Source organism: Nycticebus coucang, chromosome 15, assembly GCF_027406575.1.
Source record: "Nycticebus coucang isolate mNycCou1 chromosome 15, mNycCou1.pri, whole genome shotgun sequence".
NCBI classification, from domain to species: Eukaryota; Metazoa; Chordata; class Mammalia; order Primates; family Lorisidae; genus Nycticebus; species Nycticebus coucang.
In genome coordinates this window covers 80,407,321-80,426,731 of record NC_069794.1, presented here as the reverse complement: position 1 = coordinate 80,426,731, position 19,411 = coordinate 80,407,321, and the positions used below count along the sequence as shown (strand labels likewise).

General features: G+C 37.3%; 1 protein-coding gene across 1 annotated transcript in view; it reads left to right on the top strand.

Moving 5' to 3' along the window:
• Positions 1-229: 229 nt before the first annotated feature.
• The window catches only part of UBL3 (ubiquitin like 3), a 72,947-nt gene continuing 53,765 nt past the window's right edge, over positions 230-19,411 (top strand). The window contains exon 1 of the mRNA XM_053563624.1: positions 230-1,332. Coding sequence (XP_053419599.1) covers positions 1,306-1,332 — 27 coding nt within the window. The 5' untranslated portion in view covers positions 230-1,305. The remainder of the gene's footprint in view (positions 1,333-19,411) is intronic.

Genomic DNA, 19,411 nt, shown 5'->3' with positions numbered 1-19,411 from the left:
CTACTCATGGAAGGCATCACCTAACTCCTGGGCAGCAGTCTGGCTAAAGCCCTTTCCTTTCCTAGTAACTGTTGCTATGGTGGGCGTGGCTTCAGAGTCAGGAAAGGACGCGTTAGGCGCCCCCTCCCCCACCCGCGTAGACTACACTTCCCGTGATGCTCCAGGGTGGTCTCCGTAGTGACGCACTTGGTGTCCGCGGAGGGAGGACGGGGGCGGTGGCTCTTGGGGGCGGGGGTGCTCTCCCCGTGTCCCCTACTCGCGATCGGGCTGCTGCCGCCATGTTGCTTTGAGAGACGATGACAGGAGGCGGTCGTGGCGTGTGGGACTGAAAAAGTGGAGGAGGAAGAGAAACAAAGCTCTAGAGGAAACCATTCCCGAACTGAAGAGAGGGAGAACCCGGCCTCTTCCGGGGGCCAGCCGAAGTCGGCGTCGCCCGGAGATCGCGAGGCCGGGGAGGGGTGGGGAAGGCGGAGACGAGGGAGGCGGAGGCAGAAGAGAAGCGCAGAGGAGCTGGAGACGATGCGCCCCGAGCCCCTTCGCTGCCCAGAGGCACCCGCGGCCTGAGTCCCGACCCGCAGTGGAGTGTCCTGGCCGGCCTCGAGCCGAGCCGCGCTCGCCGCCCCCGGCCCCGTCTCTCCGCCCGGGGCTTTCGCTTTGGCTCCCAACTAGTTAAATGCCCTTGAGCGCGGGGTTCCGCGGTTCGGCTCTCAGCCCCGGCGGCGCGAGTTGAGCCGTTTCCGTGGGCCGTCCGCGCGGGCTTCTCGCGTGCGGCTCCTCGGCGGGATCGCCCGGCTGCAGTTCGGCCGCCCCTCAGCGCTCACGCGTGGATGTGTAGCTACATAGTTATCTATGTACATGCACGCTGGGGCATTTTTCTCCTGCTTAATGAGGACTTGACTCGGGAGCGAGTGTGAATCACTGCCGGGGCTGGGAAAGAAGGAAGGCGGATTTAACCCCCTCCCACTCCGCTCCATGTCCGTGTGTCACTCGGCTGGGTCCACCTGGCGCGGCCGGTCCTGGGGCTGCTATTGCTGCTGCTGCTGACGACGACAACGGGGGCTGCCTCTGCCGTCCCGGGAGTTTCTTCACTCCGGCCACACAGCTCCTGGGGATTGTTCCTCTTCGCATCAGAACCTCGGCCAGGCCTGCACTTTGGCTCCGAAATAACTTATTTTGAGGGGCGCAAAAGCACATCGCGAACCAATCAAAATCGTGAAGGTTTATTTCTGTAGCTTGAAGACTTCTCTTTTTTGTTTGTTATATATTTTTTTCTCGTAAACATTTGGGTATATATCAAACGGCAAGATGTCCAGTAATGTCCCGGCGGATATGGTAAGTGAAGGCTCTTATGACACACTGATTTAATTGTGGTCTCCAATCTTATTTAATCAGAAGGGACGCAGGCGTGGGGCGAAGGTTTGTTGGAGACTGTCGAAAAGCCACTATGCTAGTAGATTTGGAGAAGTTGGAGCTTCTGGTTTTCTCCTTTTAGAACTGCTTTTAATACAGGTTTTCTTATTTGGTGGTTTTCTAAAACCATTGAAGACAGTGGAGAAGTGGGTAAATGTAACAAGGTAGCTTAAAGTGGAGAAAATAAGTCCTTTGCTAGAAATCTCTGAACATTTGTGTTTTTTATGCTTCTGAAAGCGTCAGTGACACTGGGCAGAGCTGAGGAGGGGTGATACAGAGGTAGAGAAACGGGAATCTTGCTCTTTTAACACAGACGGAAACACTGATGCAGTAGGGACAAACTTGATACACGTATTTTTCAAGAACAGGGATAAACATCCCTTTAAGAAGTATATTAGAATTTGCCACGAGTTTTTTGAAATGTCTGCATGTACACGGATAGCAACAAGCATTCAAATGTTTTGGAATTTTCACTAATCTAGACTGGCTTGTCTATCTCTACTGGATGAATTTCGTAGATTACATTTTAGACTTTTAAAAGGTAATAAACATTATTGAGCCTTTATCACTGAGTGTTGACAACTTGAAACAAAAAGTACTCTTGTTTACTGACGCTTTTTGTTTTGTGAGTCAATTGACTTAACAGTTACTATGTCGTCTTACTGTGCGGGGCGGGGGTGGGTTTGTGTGATGTGAAATTACATTTTTCAATCCTAGGGACAAACATAATGCAACTAACAGGAAGGTGAATAATCTTGTTTATGAAATAATGGTAGTTAATATGGTTATGCTCACTTACATTAACATTTGAGTGTTTCTGTATTCATCTAGTAGAAAAACAATTGAACTTTGCTGATGGTTAAATTGTAAAATGTCAAGATATTTCTATAGGAGCAAACCTCACTTAACAGATTTTAAAACAAGAAAAATTAAATGACTTTTAAGAGGCTTATTTTGACCTTGATTTAAAGATGTTTTACTTATGTTTAATTTCTCATTTAATGTGCTATTTAAATGCAAAGGAACCCCTGTGTTCTGTCTCTTGGGTGGCCACTGCAACCTTACACTCTCCTTCCTGAGACTTAAAACTCAGTGCATTGTTCTTTTAGTTTTCCCTTCCCTCCTGCTGTGCACACTGGAGAATAGTCTCCTGCCTGGCTGGTTCCCCCTACACTGCTGTTGAAGTTGCAGGGAGAGGGCTCTTCTAGACTGATCTGGGAAATGCTGTTTCCCCTGCTTGATGAGCGATCTGTGGGCTCTTTGCCTCCAGCAAAGATTTGCTCTTTCCAAAGCCTCCATTTTATAACATCAAGCAAAGTGCAAGATAATGTTCATCCTAAGTACCATTTTCTGTAACAGAAGTTGTAAAGAAATAGATTTGTGTCATTAAAACGGAGCCACTGTTTTCTTTAGGTCCAATGAAGAAGAAAAGCTGTTATGTGCATAAGCATCAGTCACAAATTGAGATGATTTGGAGAATACTGTTTCCAAGTCAGAGAGAGAGGGTTTGGAAACTGATGTTAGGATCAATGGACTGGGAAGTAGGGGCAGGCTTTATTAATAGCTGCAATAATAAAATATAACTATCTGTTTTAGACTCTTATGTTAAAGGCCTTGATGATTCTGTGGTGCTTTGAGATCGCTTGATTAAAGGTGATATGCAAGGGCAAAGCAGTATTATGTAATAAACATATAATGCCCTGATGATGCTATTTGGGAGTGTGTGTACTCAAGTACAGCATGGGTTGGATTGTTCGGAGTATTTTTTTTTTTTTTTGGTCACATTTTTTAGCTGTTCAGCTGGTTTAGAGGTTAAGATATTTTTCTTTGTTAAAGTCTTTTAAACCTTTGCCTGCTGTTACTTACTATTGCATTTTTGCTTAAAAAGTGCCTTCATTTAATGTGTGCCTAAAATTCTCCACTTTTTGAAATAGAGCATGATAAATACTGGTTAGAAGTTGTTGATTAAATACATCATATTTGTTAAACTGTTCATGCCAATAATTGACAGTTGATATTAGCTTACATTCATGACTTAAAGTGAGAACAATTTACCACTCTTTGAATCTTGCAAAGCCCATCTCACCACTCCCACATCTTTCCACAAACTAACATTTCCCTTGCAGTATAACTCTAAATTGACCGGGATTTCTACTGTTCAATCTTCTAAACTCGGAAGTATGAATACATATGTTTTTGCTAGGCTCAGCAAAATGTTAAGCTTTCTAAGTGTTGACAGTATGTGCTATTTAGAAAAAAATACTATGCTCTTACATTTTTGAAGTGCTTGTCAGTTGTGTAAGAAAATCCTATTTGGGAAATGGGGTGGGGCAGTGAAGTTATAACCCCTGTCATGTTTTCATTAGAGATAATTTATTCTTCAGCTATGGTAATTGCTGAATCAATCCATGTTTTGGTAAAGTCTTATGGCTATGAATATGACTCACTTTTAAAATCAATTTTTTAGCATTTTTTTTTGTTTTGTAAATAGAACTCACATGTAAAATTTATTTTTAAATATTCAATGAATATTTGTGTTTACCTTTAAAGGATCTCTTTATAATCCAAACTTAGTCAGTTTTTTGGAGAGGGGGAGAGGCACCCCTAGTGAATGGATTTGCTGTTTGCTTTAAAATAATTTGCAGTTGGTCCTTTTATTACATTTTGTAATATATATGTCCTATAAATATAAATGTGTTTACATGAAATATTTTTCTTTTGCCAAGAGTGAACTAGATTTACTCACATCTCGGTATGGTCACTTATTTGTTAAAAATAGTGAACAGAATTAATAGAATAGAATAGAATGGAATTAATAGAATATCATTATAAGACTTTGTGTTTAAATGATTTCATTTTCTTTATTTTCAGCCAAGATCATAATAGTTCATGATGAGGCAATATTTATTGTGTATAATCGCAGCATGACTTATATTAAAGACTGTAGGTTTTCTGCAAGAGAACATTTACTGTCTGTTAGTAATAAAGACTACATAGTAATAGTAATTTTGCTTTCTGGATTGGGAAAGTTACACATTCTTGTATATACTAAAAGTGTTATATGCAGCATTTGTGCTACTATTTAAGAGCTCTGGACTGAAATTATACTTTATGAAATCTATTAAATTGAAAATTATACCTCAGAGAAAAATTGATAATGTGAGAATAATGGCAAAGCAATTTTGGTATTTGAAACATTTTAGTTGAGAAAACTGTTAAAGAAAAGCCCTGTATCTTTAAAAACTATTAATGTAGACATTATAATAGATTTAACAATATTTAGTCAGACTTAAACGAGGTAATAACAATTCAAATTTTTTCAGTACGTTTTATGTGCTTGGTATTCTTATGATAACTTTTGTTATCACTTCCATTCATGGAAGAATTATTGGAGCCCTCTTGTGGACAGGAAATTACAAAAACGAATTTCGTTTCAAATTGAACTTTTATCACTTTTCCAACTTAAAGTAAAATGACAGATGTAGAATTTACCGGGGGAAAATACTGTGCTAGAAGAAGGTCCAGAGAACAGACAATTTTTAGCATTGAGCAAAGTATACTGAGATTTAATGCCAAAGAATTTTCTCTCTTGCAACTTCTTTTTGATGTTCTTTCTGTTTCTGGACTCAGGTTTCTTACTCTTGCTAGAGTTAGATTTCAAGTCTGAGTTGGAAAGTTTTGTGAAGTTAAAGGGTAGATAGGTAACTACTGTTTACATATGTGTGTTCGTGACTTTATGAATAATTTAATAAATAATATATCTCTAGGGCTGGGTGCAGTGGCTCATGCCTGAAATCCTAGCACTCAGGGAGGCTGAGGCGGGTGGATAGCTTGAGCTCAATGGGTTTGAGACCAGCCTGAGCAAAAAGCGGGTTCAAATCCAGCCGTGGCCAGAAACTGCAAAAAAAAAAAAAAAAAAGCGAGACTCCGTCTCTACTAAAAATAGAAAACCTGAGGCAAGAGGATCGCTTGAGTCCAAGAGTTGGAGGTTGCTGTGAACTATGATGCCATAGCACTCTACATAGAGCTGCAGCTTGAGACTCTGTCTCAAAAAAAAAAAAAAAATATATATATATATATACACACACACACACACACATCTAATTGAATGTTTCTCTATATTGCTTTATTTGAATGTGCCTTATATTTGATGTTTTGAATTAGACATTTTTGTAAAGAAAACAGATGACAAATGGTTCCTTAGTTTTGAATGCTTTCTCTTTTCTAGCTCTGAATCCCGCTGCTGCTTATGTCTGAAGCGGTCTTTTATCGTTGTAGCCCACAGTGATCTCTCCTTCCTGTGAACTATTTTTCTTAGTGCTTTTGCCATTCTTCTTAGATACCAAATTTATATGGATATATGAATCTTATATTTATTCTATTTCCCATAGTTCTTAAAGCAGAATACACATTTAAACACTGCTGAGTGACTGACTTGACTCAAAAAGCTTTGCTGTCTTTGTTACTTATGGCAAAAGTAAACATTATTCCATACCACTAATAGTGGAATTAAATATGAAGACTATGATGTCTCATTAGGTTGTCACTTTGAATATGAGGAATGTATTTGTAATATTAAAGCTTCAATTTATTTTAAATTATTGAACAAAATACTAATGGCTTTACTAGTTTTCATCATATGGAACAGTAAATGTGTTTTAGGAGTCTGAAGCGTATATTTCTACATTTGCCCTTTTATTTTCAAAGTACCCTCATTCTGGGGAAAAAAATTGAATGTGACTATAGAATTCTTGGTAACTTGGAACTTTTTGGTAATAAGTCATTCTAAACTAGTCAATTTTCTGAGTACAATTTTGGATTACTGTTCTTTTCCATAATTGGCATATACTATGTATAATTTAACTTATTTTTGGTGACTTAGAGTCACAATTTTAATATTGATTCTAGTCAATGTTTATTCGGTACCTGTCTAATATAGTATTATTATTTTATTAGCCACAACTGTAACACCCTTATTAGTACCTAATATAGATCATGAGGCTTTGTGCCCCTTCACTAGATCTGTAATTTTCAAAGTGAGGCGAGGTGAGTCAGTTTTGAGATGTGAGAATTAAGATAGGAGAATGTTTATTTTGTGCTTCCAAAGGGGGTGGAATTGAGCTTTTTGTATTAATATTATGGATTGGCTTTGAGGTTTTCCTAGGTTCACATTCAGTGGTTTACAATGAGTGCAATTTGCTGAGGGGAGTTGTTGAAATTGTGTAATGTGTAATACATATCAGCAACAGCAGATGAATTTCCCAGTTTTTCAAGTTTTTCTGTTGTAGTGTAGTTACTTGTAAAAATACTTTTTAAAAGAAGTCTGTGATACTTTATATTGAGATGGGAAATAAACTTTTGCTATCAACATCTTTACAAGCGTTGTAGAACTCAAAGATGAATTACAAATTTTTTTACAAAAGATGAGAATTCTATATGCTTATCTTTTCCATGATGAAAAGTGGCTATTAATCTTAATAGTATGCTACCTAGCAGATATTTTTGAGAAAAGAAATCCCCTATTAAGTTGTCACTGCGAAGCAAAATTGACTTTAAACAGTAAGTGAGAAAGTACCTGTTTTTCAGAAGAAACTTAAGGAGAGAACATTTTGCAAGCATGTTTAGGTCATTCCAGTCTGTTGAACTATCTTCCTTATAAAGAGTTTCTATGAACTTTGGACCCATTCAGTGGAAACAGAAATCCAAACATTTTATTTAGTTTGCAAAAGTATTTGATGTCAGGAAAAATATAATTTTAATAACATTGACATCAGGTGGCTAACTTTTGACAAAACTTTTGCATATGTGGTGATAGAATGGAGAAATAATATTTAGGAAGTTAGTGATATATTCTTCTTTATAGATCTGTGCATCTTTGTGAGCTAGATTTTTCAGTTTTGACCTATGACAGCTCTTAAAACCAAGTGCCAAAATTATATTGTACTTCACAAACTGGGAAAACAAGATTTTAAAACATAGGCTCAGCACCCCCATAGCACAGTGGTTACTGCCCCAGCCACATGCACTGAGGGTGGCAGGTTCGAACCCAGCCCAGGCCAGCTAAAACAATGACAACTGCAACAAAAAATAGCCAGGCCTTGTGGCCGGTGCCTGTAGTCCCAGCTACTTGGGAGACTAAGGCAAGAGAATTGAGGTTGCTGTGAGCTGTGACACCACAGCCCTCTACCAAGGGTGACATAGTGAGTCTCGAAAAAAAGACTTTAAAACGTAGAGGCATATTCAATAACATTGTTCTCACTTAATATGTTAATAGTATCTTTAGTGATTGCAAGATTAAAACAAATTAGTATTTTAAATAGTTAATATTTAAAATAAATGAAAATAATTTTATCTTTTAATTTCTGTTTTTAGTATATATTTTATATTAATTTATATATAATTAATTTATATTAATATGCATAATTTATAAATGAATACACATACATTAGAGGTTTCTGCTTAAGTATTTTATAGTTGGGATGTTCCATCAAAAAAATTTAGAAGCCACTGCAGTAAATAACTTAAGATTTCTGAATATTTTAACTTTTTTTTCCTTTTTTTTGAGACAGTCTTCACTTTATCGCCCTGGGTCGAGTGCTGTGGCACCACAGCTCACAGCAACCGCAAATTCTTGGGCTCAAGAGATTCTGTTGCCTCAGTTTTTCATTTTTAGTAGAGATGGGGGGGTCTCACTCTTGCTCAGGCTGGTCTGAAACTCATGAGCTCAAGCAGTCCACCCACCTCAGCCTCCCAGAGTCTTTCAGACGTCACTGCCTAATTAGCAACAGAGCTCATTTTTACTTTCTCACAACCCAGGGTTAGAGAGGATAACCAACTTGTTTGAGGACATGTAGCTGGGGAAAAGTTGAGCCAGCATAGGAATCTGAGTCAGGTGATACTAGTGGTACACATCCCTCACCCTTCCCCCTACCATACCTGAACAAACACTGCCAGAACCCTCAGGCACATTTTCCTAAATGTGCACCTCAGATTCCTTCCCAACATTGTGCTCCAGGCAGTCACTGCTGATTTGGCCTGAGCTAGCATGGTAGGTAGAGATGAAGCTTATCTGAAACATCTTTGTGATATACTGTGTAACTTGGGGATTTGACTGATGTTAATGAAGCTTGTTTTAGTAATCAGTAAAATTAAAGAGAATGTTCTTCAAACTAGTTAGGATTTTGAGTCCTCTTGTGTGATGTTTGTTATAAGATAGAATTTTCCTATAAAAATACCACTTTAAATGCTTCTTATGTGTAATAAATAGATTGATTTGTAGAGGATTTACAAATCCGTGTTTTCAGAGCATTTTGTTTTTGTCTTCATACTTTAACTGTTTGTGTATGATACAGATTCTCTATTGATTGTTTCAAATCTGTGTAAAATATGTATGTGAGCAATTTTCTTATTGGATTTTGAGAAGAAAATGTTCTTTCTACTGAAGAAAATTGTCAAAGTTTGGCATTGTATTTTTTGTTTATGTAGTTAAATTAAGACAGCAATTCACTGTCTAGACAAAATGTTCTTTTTTTTTTTGTTTGAGACTGAGTCTCACCCTGTTGCCCTGGGTGGAGTGCTGAGATGTCATAGCTCTCAGCAACCTCAAACTCTTGGGCTTGAGCATTCCTCTTGCCTCAGCCTCCCAAGTAGCTGGGACTACAGGCGCCTGCCACAACGCCCAAGTAGTTTTTCTAGTTTTAGTAGAGATAGATTCTTGCTCTTGCTCAGGCTGGTCTCAAATTCCTGAGCTCAGGCAATCCACCTGCCTCAGCCTCCCAGAGTGCTAGGATTACAGGCATGAGCCACCTTGCAGGCCTGGACAAAGTGTTCTCTTGATATATGTTTTTCTTTACTTTCATATAAATATTTCATAGAAATATTCCTGCTCTTCTGTCTTCCTTTTTTTCATTTAATCATATGTTATGAACATTTGTCTATAAAAATAAGTACAAAACCATATTGTAATTTTGAATGTAATAGGTATTCTTAAACCTGACTCTGTGTCTCATTATTTCCTTAGGATAAAACTCTTAGGAATACAGTTGCTGTGTCAAAAGATAATATGTTTATTTTGGGAGGTCGGGAGGAGAAGGATAAATATTTCCTCATTTTAAAGCTTTCTTGTATTTTGGGTAATTGTACATTATTCTTTTAATGTGATAGATAACACTTTATTTAGAATGTTTGTATTTTTGTTCATGAAAGAGGCTTTCAATTTTAATTTCTTGTAAAGTCTTTGACAGATTTAGGTATTAGGGATTATGATGGTTTTTTTTTTATTCTTTGGAAGAGTTTGTGAAGATTGATTTTATTTTATTCATAAACATCTTGAAGAATTCACTGGTCAAGCCATTTGGAGTTTCCTTGTGGAGGTTGATTTGTTGCTTTAATACATGTAAAACTATAAACATTTTTTATCAATTTTTACAGGTTTTGCTTTTTAAGGGATTTGTCCATTTCATCTAACTTTTCCAGTTTGGCTTAAAGATTTTTGCATATTCTTCTATTCATGTATGTTATTTATAATATCTATAATTATATCTGCTTTATAAATCTACGTGTTGGTAATTTGTGCCTCTTAGTCTTTTCAGAGATACAATTTTTCAATTTAAATAGTTCTGTACTGTCTATTGATTTCTGCTTTCAGCTTTATTTCTTTCCTTCTGTTTAAACAATTTTTAATTTACTAGTTTTTGTTTTGTTTTTTGAAACAGGTTCTTATCTGTCAGTCTTAGAGTGTAGTGGCATCATCATAGTTAACTGCAGCCTCAGACTCCTGAACTTCCAGATTCTTCCTGCCTCAGCCTCCCACATAGCTGAGGCTACAGGCAGGCACCACCACACCTGGCTAATTTTCCATGGAGACAGGGTCTCGTTCTTGCTCAAGCTGGAGATCCTCCAAAAGTGCTAGGGTTAAAGGTGTGAGCCACCATGCCTGGCCTGATTTGCTGTTCTAAAATTTCTTGGGATGGATACTTTAGTCATTAATTGTCAGCCTTTAAAAATTTCCATTGTGATGTCTTCATTGACCCATGGGTTATTTAGAAGTAGTATATTGCTTAATATCTGAGTATTTGGACATTATCTAGTTATGTGTTTAGTATTGATATCTAGTTTAATACTATTGTGGTCTGGGACCATTCTTTCTATGATTTCAGTTGTAGGTAATTTATTGATACTTGCTTTATTGGTCATTTTTAGAAAGTTGAACACAGTGCTATGTATGGCAATTAAGTCAAGTTTATTAATCATATTCAATCTACCATAACACTATGGACTTTTTGTCTTTTTTTAAATCATTGAGTTGAGAAAAAGTGTGTTAAAATCTCTAAGTGTGTAAGAATTTGTCTATGTTTTTAGCTCTCTCAAATTTTACCTTATATACATTGTTGGAGGTCAGGGGTCCCAGTTCTTCAAACCCGTTTAACCTGGTTCGATTACTCAGCTCAGCTAGAAAGGCACAACAGTAATTGAAAGTAATGATGAATGGAAACTGGAAAGAATGCTGGAGCAGCACAGGCAGGGTGAATAGAGCGCAGAGTAACTTGCACAAGGTTCAGCATAATAAAGAGAAATTTTATTTAGGAAAAACAGAGAAAGTTTAGAGCACTTCCAAAGATAGCTGGAAGTGGGTCCCTCTCATGGTGGAGAGAAGGTGAAAGAGGGAGATGGAAAGGCCCATAGGGGTCTTTATTAAGTACCCTCTGTGTTTGAAATTAATTGCAAGTCTTTCATTGTCTTATCTGCACCTACAGGCACTATTGCCCTTTTCTGTTGGCCATTGATTGTCTCTTTCTATTGGTCATTGGTTACCTAGGTGACCTTGTCCTCATATTCTTAGGGACCTCTAATTTTCCTAGTCAGCAGGCCAGGTTTCCTTCCCATTCTCCTGCAAGCCTCTTTCTTAGTGTCCCTTCTCATACAGTATTAATATTCTGAGGCTAAATTATTAGCTGCAAATAAATTTGATTATTGTATCTTCCTATTAGATTGATCCTTTTATCATCTTTAGTCTCCAGTAATATTCTTTGCTTTAAAGCAGTGGTTCTCAACCTTCCTAATGCCTCCTAATGCTGCGACCCTTTAATACAGTTCCTCACGTTGTGATGACCCCCCAACCATAAAATTATTTTCATTGTTACTTCATAACTAATTTTGCTACTGTTATGAATGAATGTAAACATCTGATATGCAGGATGTATTTTCATTGTTACAAAGGGATTGTGACTCACAGGTTGAGAACCACTGCTTTAAAGCATGTTTTGCATGTTAGTGTAGCTTTCTTTTGGCTTCTCTTTCCTTTCTTCTCCTTTAGCTTTTTGTTCTTATACTTCAGATGAATCTCTTTGAGAATCATACACTTGAGTTTTGTTTCTTATTAAATATGGTAATCTTTGTTGTTTTACATTTAATGTAATCACTGTACTACATAATCTGGGTTTAAATTTACTAATTTGCTGTTTGTTTTCTACTTCTAATCAGTGCTTCATCACGTTCCCTTCCTTTTCTTGCTTTCTCAGATTAATCAAACGTTTATGCCATAACCCTGCCCCTTAGCTTGTTTGTTGTTATAAATTATTATCTTTCCTGGTTAACCTAGAGATTACAATATACATCTCTGACTTTTTTGAATCTGTCTTTATCATTTCCAGAGAAACAGAAGGGCCATACAACACTTTGATACCATTTAACCCCTCTTCCAGCATTTGTTTTATTTTAAACTCCAAAGAGAGCATTGTTGTTGAAGTAATAGTGGGTAAGAATTGTTTCAATTTGCCCTCACATTTACCCTTCTAGAGTTTTTGTTTCTTTCTATTTGAGGTCTTTATTTGCATACCTCTTTCTGTTTGATTGTATTTGCATCCGAGTAATTTTCCTTTTATCCAAGGAACTCCTTTTAGTATTACTTTTGGTGCAAAGAATTCAGGTAATGAATTCTTTGTTTCTGTTTGCCTGAAAATTTATTTATTTTACCTTCATTTTAAAAGGGTCTCTGATTTCAACGTGTTATTTTATCATCTTCTAGCTTCCATTGTTTATGTTAAGTCAGCTTTTGGTCTCATTATTGCTCAAAGCTTTGATGTTCATGTGTTTTCCTTTGGATGTTTTCAAGATTTTAACTTGTATTTGGTTTTTAGCAATTTTACTATGATGTGCTTGTGTATGGCTTTTTTTGAGGGGGAGGAGGTAATTATCCTGCTTAGAGTTCATAGTGTCTTCAGTCTATGTTTGGCTTGCTCTCTTGGTCACTTTGGGCATTTTCTCAGCTAATGTTGTTTCTGTTCAGTTTCTCCTTTCCTTATGGGACTACAGTTATGTGTACGTTAGGTCATTTTACTTTTGCATTCTTTTTTCGTTTTCTGTCAATTTGGAGATTTTCTACTAAACCATCTTCAAGTTCACTTGTATCTTCTCTGTTCAGTAGTATTTAATTATACCCAATTATTAAGTTTTTAATTCTGTTTTTTTTTTATTTTTAGTACTAAAATTTATGTAGATTCAAGTTCTTATGGTGTTTTCATCTGTTTTCTTAAGTGTGTTAATTATTATTACAAAATTACTGTCTAATTTTGACACATATCTATATGTCCTATTTTTGTTGTCTGGTTTTGGGTCATTTGATCTTTTTTTTACTTGGATGTCTGGTAATGTTTTATTAACATCATTTTTTATTAATTTTAAAATTATTTTTATTTATTTATTTTTTGAGACTGTTGCCCTAGGTAGAGTGCCGAGGCATCATCATAGCTCACAACAACCTCAAACTCTTGAGCTCAAGTGATCCTCTTGCCTCAGCCTTCCAAGTAGCTGAGACTGCAGGTGTGTGCTACCACACCTGGCTACATTTTCTATTTTTAGCAGAGACGGGTCTCACTCTTGCTCAGACTGGTTCAAACTCCTGGGCTCAAGCGATTAACCCCACCTTGGCCTTCCAAAGTGCTAGGATTATAATAAGCAAGAGCCACTGTGCCAGGGGATCTAAATGATAGTTATATTTTTTCATATAGGATTTAATATTCTCTGGCAAGCAGTTAGAAAACACATTGGTCACTTTGATTCATCAGTGAATTGATATGGCAGGAGGCTGAATAGAGGGCAGTCAGGAAATTCTAGCAGCTTCACTCCTGGTGAAAAGCCCTACTCTAAGATTGGCGTCAAAAGTTCAGAATGTTTACCAGGATGCCTTGTCTGTGGAAAGTCCTGAATTTCAAGTATTCTGAGGCTGATGAAAACTCTGCTCAGCTTTTTAGCCTCTTCGCAGCATCTTTTTGCTGAGGTTGCCTGAATTTCAGTCCGTGCTGATGATTGAGCATGTTTCTGGGAAAAGTTGTACAGAATGTTGGGGTCCTTTCTTTGAGTTTAATTTTTTGGGGGGAGTTCTTAGTTCCTGGTTGCTTTTGTAGTACTGAATTCCAATTTTTGTCTTCCCAGCCCAGTGAGACTGAGAGAAGCTCTAGGATGCTGCTTTCTGCTTGGCCTTTTGCCGTGTGCTGGTAATTGGCAAATACCTCAAGGGGCACTAGTAAGGCGAGCTTCTCTGTTTCCTTTCTGTAAGGGATCTTAGTCCCTCATGTCTTTGCTCTTGGTTGTTCTTCCTGTGCCTTCAAGTAGCTGGGGACTTGAGGTATTTTATATCACTTTTATAGTTAGTTGTTTTCATTGAGAACTTTGGTTTGATATTGCTGTTCCTTCATATCTGGACCTGGCCTTTTCTTTTTATGTCTTGGTTTCATTTTTTTGCTGTTTGTGCTTTAAAATCACCAGTTTTCTCTCTCCCCTTTGGCCTCCTAACTTTCTAATAGCTAAGAATCGCTAAAATTAATTAAATATTTAACTGTGTTACTTAGCATACCATGATCAGCCAAGCAGTGGCTTAATTCCTAGGAGCCATCCCTAATTCCTTTTTTTCCTCATCTTCCATATCCAATCTGTTTCACAATATATCTAAAATCCATCCATTTTTCATCTCCATACTACCACCCTAGTTCAAGGACCATCTCTTTCCTGGATTCTTGCATTAATCTAGGAACCAATCCTTCCACATTTCAGTCACATGACTCTGTAATACTTTTTCTAAAAACAGTTTGAGTGTTTCCATTGAAGAGTAAATTTCCATAGAATAAAATCTCTAATCCTTATTTCCATGGCTCTTCAGAGTCCTACAGGATCTGGCTCCTACCTAACTCGATGGTCTCATCTCATTTGATTGACTGTGTCTCAGTTATACAGACTTCCTCTCAGTTCCTCACACCTGCTGCAAGCTCTTACTCCCACTTGGCTTGAGCCTTTGCACACACCAATCTCTCTGTTTAGGGTGCTTCTCAGTGTACTTATGTATCCTCTATGCATGGGTTGTGCCTCTTAGCTTTACTCATTCCTCAAAGGTACCTTTCCTGACCACATGGAAAATTAATACTACTCACTCCCTTTGTTTCAGTCTTAGGATCCCGTTGACCTCTGGAGCCTTAATCACACTTTGTAATTCATTCTGCTGTAGGCAGAGATTCTAAGAGGGTAGATATATACAGTACATGTTTATTTTTATTTTATTTTATTTCATGTTTTTGGAGACAGAGTTTCACTTTGTCACCTTCAGTAGAGTGCTGTGGTGTCACACTCACAGCAACCTGGGCTTGGCTTGGCTTGGCTTGGCTTAAGTGATTCCTTCCAAGTAGGTAGGACTACAGCTGCCAGCCACAACACCCAGCTATTATTTTTTAGAGTGGGGTCTCACTCTTGCTCAGATTGGTCTTGAACCTGTGAGCTCAGGTTTGAGCCACTGCGCCAGCTACAGTATATGTTTAATTGACACTATCACCAATGCTTAGTCTGGTGCCTGCTGTATAGTAGATTTTTCATTATTTATTTATTTGAGACAGAGACTCAAGCTGTCGTCCTGGGTAGAGTGCCATGGCGACATCATAGCTCACAGCAACCTCCAACTCTGGGCTCAAGCAGTCCTCTTGCCTCAGTTTTTTGTATTTTTAGGAGAGATGTGGTCTTACTCTGGCTCAGGCTGGTGGGGTCTGCAACCCATGAGCTCAAGCAATCCACCCACCTCAGCCTCCCAGAGTGCTAGGATTATAGGCAATAGCCACTGTGCCCAGCCAGATTTTTCATGATGTTTATGGATTACAGGAGTAAATAACTATTGTAGGCACTGTGCCAAGCTCATTACTTGAAGAGATTTAATTCATCAAAAATTCTCAGATCAAACCTATCAGGTAGGTAGAGGCTAATGCTAACTGCATTTTACTGATGAGGAAAGTGAAGCTTAGCAATGTTTGATAATTTTCCTAAAGCCAGCTAGCTGGGTTAGTTCTTGGATTTTTTTTTACTTTTCCAACCTTTTGACCAGTTTTCACCTTCTTTATGTCATGTCCTCTTTATCTTGAAGCCAGTGGTTATGGATATACTAATATTCAGATATTTCAACTTGTGTTTCTTGCCTTTGCTTAACATTTAATTTTTAACATTTTCATTTTAAGATTTAATGTAATTTAATATTTTCAATGTTAATTTTAACATTTGCTTAACATTAAGCCAAAATGTCAGAAAAGCAATTTAAAATTTGTAATGGGAGTTGAAAAAGTGTTAACTGAGGTTTGGTGTCTTTCATAGGATTTAAATGCTTGAATTGGTGGATTTGCTTGTGGTTATCAGGTATTGTGAGTGATTTTTTTTCAAGCTCTAAAGTCTTATTACTTTTTGACTATAAAGTAGAAAGACTATCATATATATATGTATACATATAAATACATATTTGATGAAAACATTTTTGAGCCTTTTATACTTAATAATGGCTGGGTGTCACCAGCCGTTAGTCTGTTGGCTTAATTGAGGCTAACCTCCTTGCTATGGCAGCATTTGGGTTCTGGCTAGTTGGGCTGCAGTCCCCCTCATCTGCTGTTGCTTCCTTGTATGTTCCCTGTGACTGAGTTGTAATGAGTCCTTACTTGTCTACAGATCTTTCTGTTAGCTTATGCATCTTTCATCCTTGCACAACTTCCCTTTCTGCTTAAAATACACCTCTTCTCTTTTTCTTGCTCCATGTATTTGCACTTAGACTCGTCTTCACCTTCAGTGTTAATTCCTTGTTTTGTCCTGTAACTTTGCCAGTCCCTGTAAGTATAACACACGTTGGGAGCTCTAAACCAAAAGTGACGGTTGCTCCTGTCTCCTGGAAGGGATCAAGGAATGTATTAGGGAGGGGATCCAGAGCAGCAGGATAGCTTTTTCCATTAGGAGTTGCCAGCAGTATAAAGCATCAACTGTGGAAGGGTAGAGCGTTTCTGACGAGCCAAGGATTTCTAGGTTGTGGTCAGTCTCCCCATTACTTGCTGCATCATCATAGTGTCTGATGAAACAAGGCCAAATCTGCCGAGAGCGCAAATTATTAGTAGTGAGATAAAAGGTTTGGAATCCTTGCTTAACTGGTCTGGAGTTCAGAGGTGGGCTACAGGATCTGTTGCTCTCATAAATATTAATTACCTCTACGTTAGCACTTGTAAATATTTGTTTCTGTTCCCCCCACTAGACAGACTGTATACTCTTTGAGAGCAAAGAGAGGTCTTATTGTTCTGAACCTTTGTGCTAGCATAGTGCCTAACACATAAAGAATAAATACTCACTGAATGGTGAGTTATTACTGTACCTCTGTCCCGTAAAACTTTGTGCATGATGGAGATTAATCATGTTATCCACTAAGGTAGCCACTAGCTGCATGTGGCTGTTGAGCACTTGCAGTGTGGCCCTAGCATGCCTGAGGAATAATTTTATTTAATTTTAATCAATTTAAATGAAAATAGCTACATGTGACTAGTGGCAAGTGTCATGGATAGTGTAATATGTGGTTTACATAATTCTTTCAATAGGGTAAATCTCTGACTTTTCTTTTGTTTATATTTGTAGGCTTATACATGTATTCCAAGTGATCTCAGATTGCTAAGCTTTTTGTTTTACCTTTTGTGATTTTTTTTTTCTGTTTTTTTCTCTTAATGTCAGCATCCATTTTTTTTCTTCTATCATGTGTAAACTATCATCAGCCATTCTTTTTTAACTTTCTTACTTTAGTCTACTATGGTATAGAAAGATACAATCAAAATTGTAAAATTATCTTTTTAAAAAGAGCAAGTAGTATAGGAACCTGGAAGTCATCTTTCACTTCTCCTTAACTTCTGTAAGAATAGGAAATTAGCCTTCTAAAAAGAAGAGAGGGCTAAAAAGTGAAAATTAGTTTGGGCATTTCAGTTGAAGGAAAAATATCAACATGGGTTTAGATGAGTTCACCAAAGGCAGAGGATAACCTAAAGGTACAGTGCTTCTATTTGGGACCAAGGGAATAAAAAGGTGAGAAAAGAAACAACATTGTAGAAAAATTAAAAAGAAAAAAAGCTGGGTTGTCATGGAAGCTGTGTAGGGAGGAAGAGTAGTCAGCAGCAGTGGACATTGTAGGGAAGACTAAAATCTATTTTGTATAATTTGGTAAAGACTGTATGGTTCTTAACACGTTAAATGTTTTGATGTGGTCTGCACAGTGTTTTAATGTAATTCTTGTAATTTTCTTCCATATTGACGTGTCAGGCAAAAAGGACTCAGTATGTTCACTTTTTTTGAAGTCATAATTTTTCCATTGTTGTGCCTACATCTCCCTTTTCCCAATCCTTTCTGTCAAAATATTTTGCTTTGCTACTGTATACAATCTCGAAAAGCATTAATAGTACTTGCTTTTTGCTCTGAAATTGATCCTTTTTGAATACAGGTGAATTTCTCTGTTAGCTAATATTAGTTCAGTACTGGTGGTTCGGTAGCAACCCTTCAGTTCATGTTTTGATGCAGGGTTTACGAAAATGTTGATTCTTGTTCTCCATAGCCAGAGAAAGATAGTTAAAAAATTGGGATATCTTGCCTTTCAGAGATGGTCTCAGATTCCCAGCTGCCATGGGAAAGAAGCAAATGGCTCTTTCATTCCCCAAAGAACTGTCTGCTTTATCCCTTTGGGACTTAGGACAGGCAGCCAAGAAAAATCAAAAATTGGGAAGTCATTTTTCCTAAACAAGTGTATCTTTATTCTGAGTTCATTCTTGAGTTCTGCAGAGTGCAGACATAGCTTATCATATTTTTGTTTTTTAGATTATGCCAACATAAGTCATTTTTGGAAGAAATACTTACGTGTCTCATTTATCAACTAGAACCACTAGATAGACAGCTAAAATCTTCGTGGAATAGTTCAAGTGTCTATCCCAGGGTGGACAAATGGGATAGCAGTCTATCCTGTAATTGTAAACTCTTTTTCTTGTTTCCCAGGTGTGAGATATCTCAGATATTAGGTATTATAAAGACAGGAACGGTTGTACCCGCTTCCATTCTGTTTGAAAATATAGTATATATGTGTTCATATATTACTCATGTTAGCTAGGTAATTTAACCATCCTTGTCTTAATCCTTAATATTTTGTAAATAATTTAAAAATAAGTAACTTCTTACATGCAATAATTTATATAAATGTAAAATAATAAACTATATTTAAAATAACAATATTTTTTAAAATCAACTTTGTAGAAAGAAAGGTAATCATATTTATGCAGTATCAGGTAGGTTAATGTGATTGCCACTCAGCCATAGATGAACTCAGAGATGAACTTGCCCTCCTTAGTAAAATGAATGGCATTTATCCTTTCTGTGCTCTCTGTGTACTTGACCAGTGGTTCCTAAAAAGAGGTGTTTGTGTGGGTTGTCCTATCTTGCTCTTTCTTGGCTGTATATACTCTAGTTATTTTATTTGTTGCATTTTAAAAATCTAGAATGTGAGCACTCCAATTTGTGCAAATAATCAACACATCGAATCCCATAATGGCATAAATGTATTTATGATCTCTGTACAAATGACTTAATAAAAAAAATCTGAACTTACTGTTTGGTTTATTTTTTTTTTTAATTTTGTAACTAATTAGAAAAGCAATAAGGATTATTGCAAAACATATAACAATAGAAAACATTT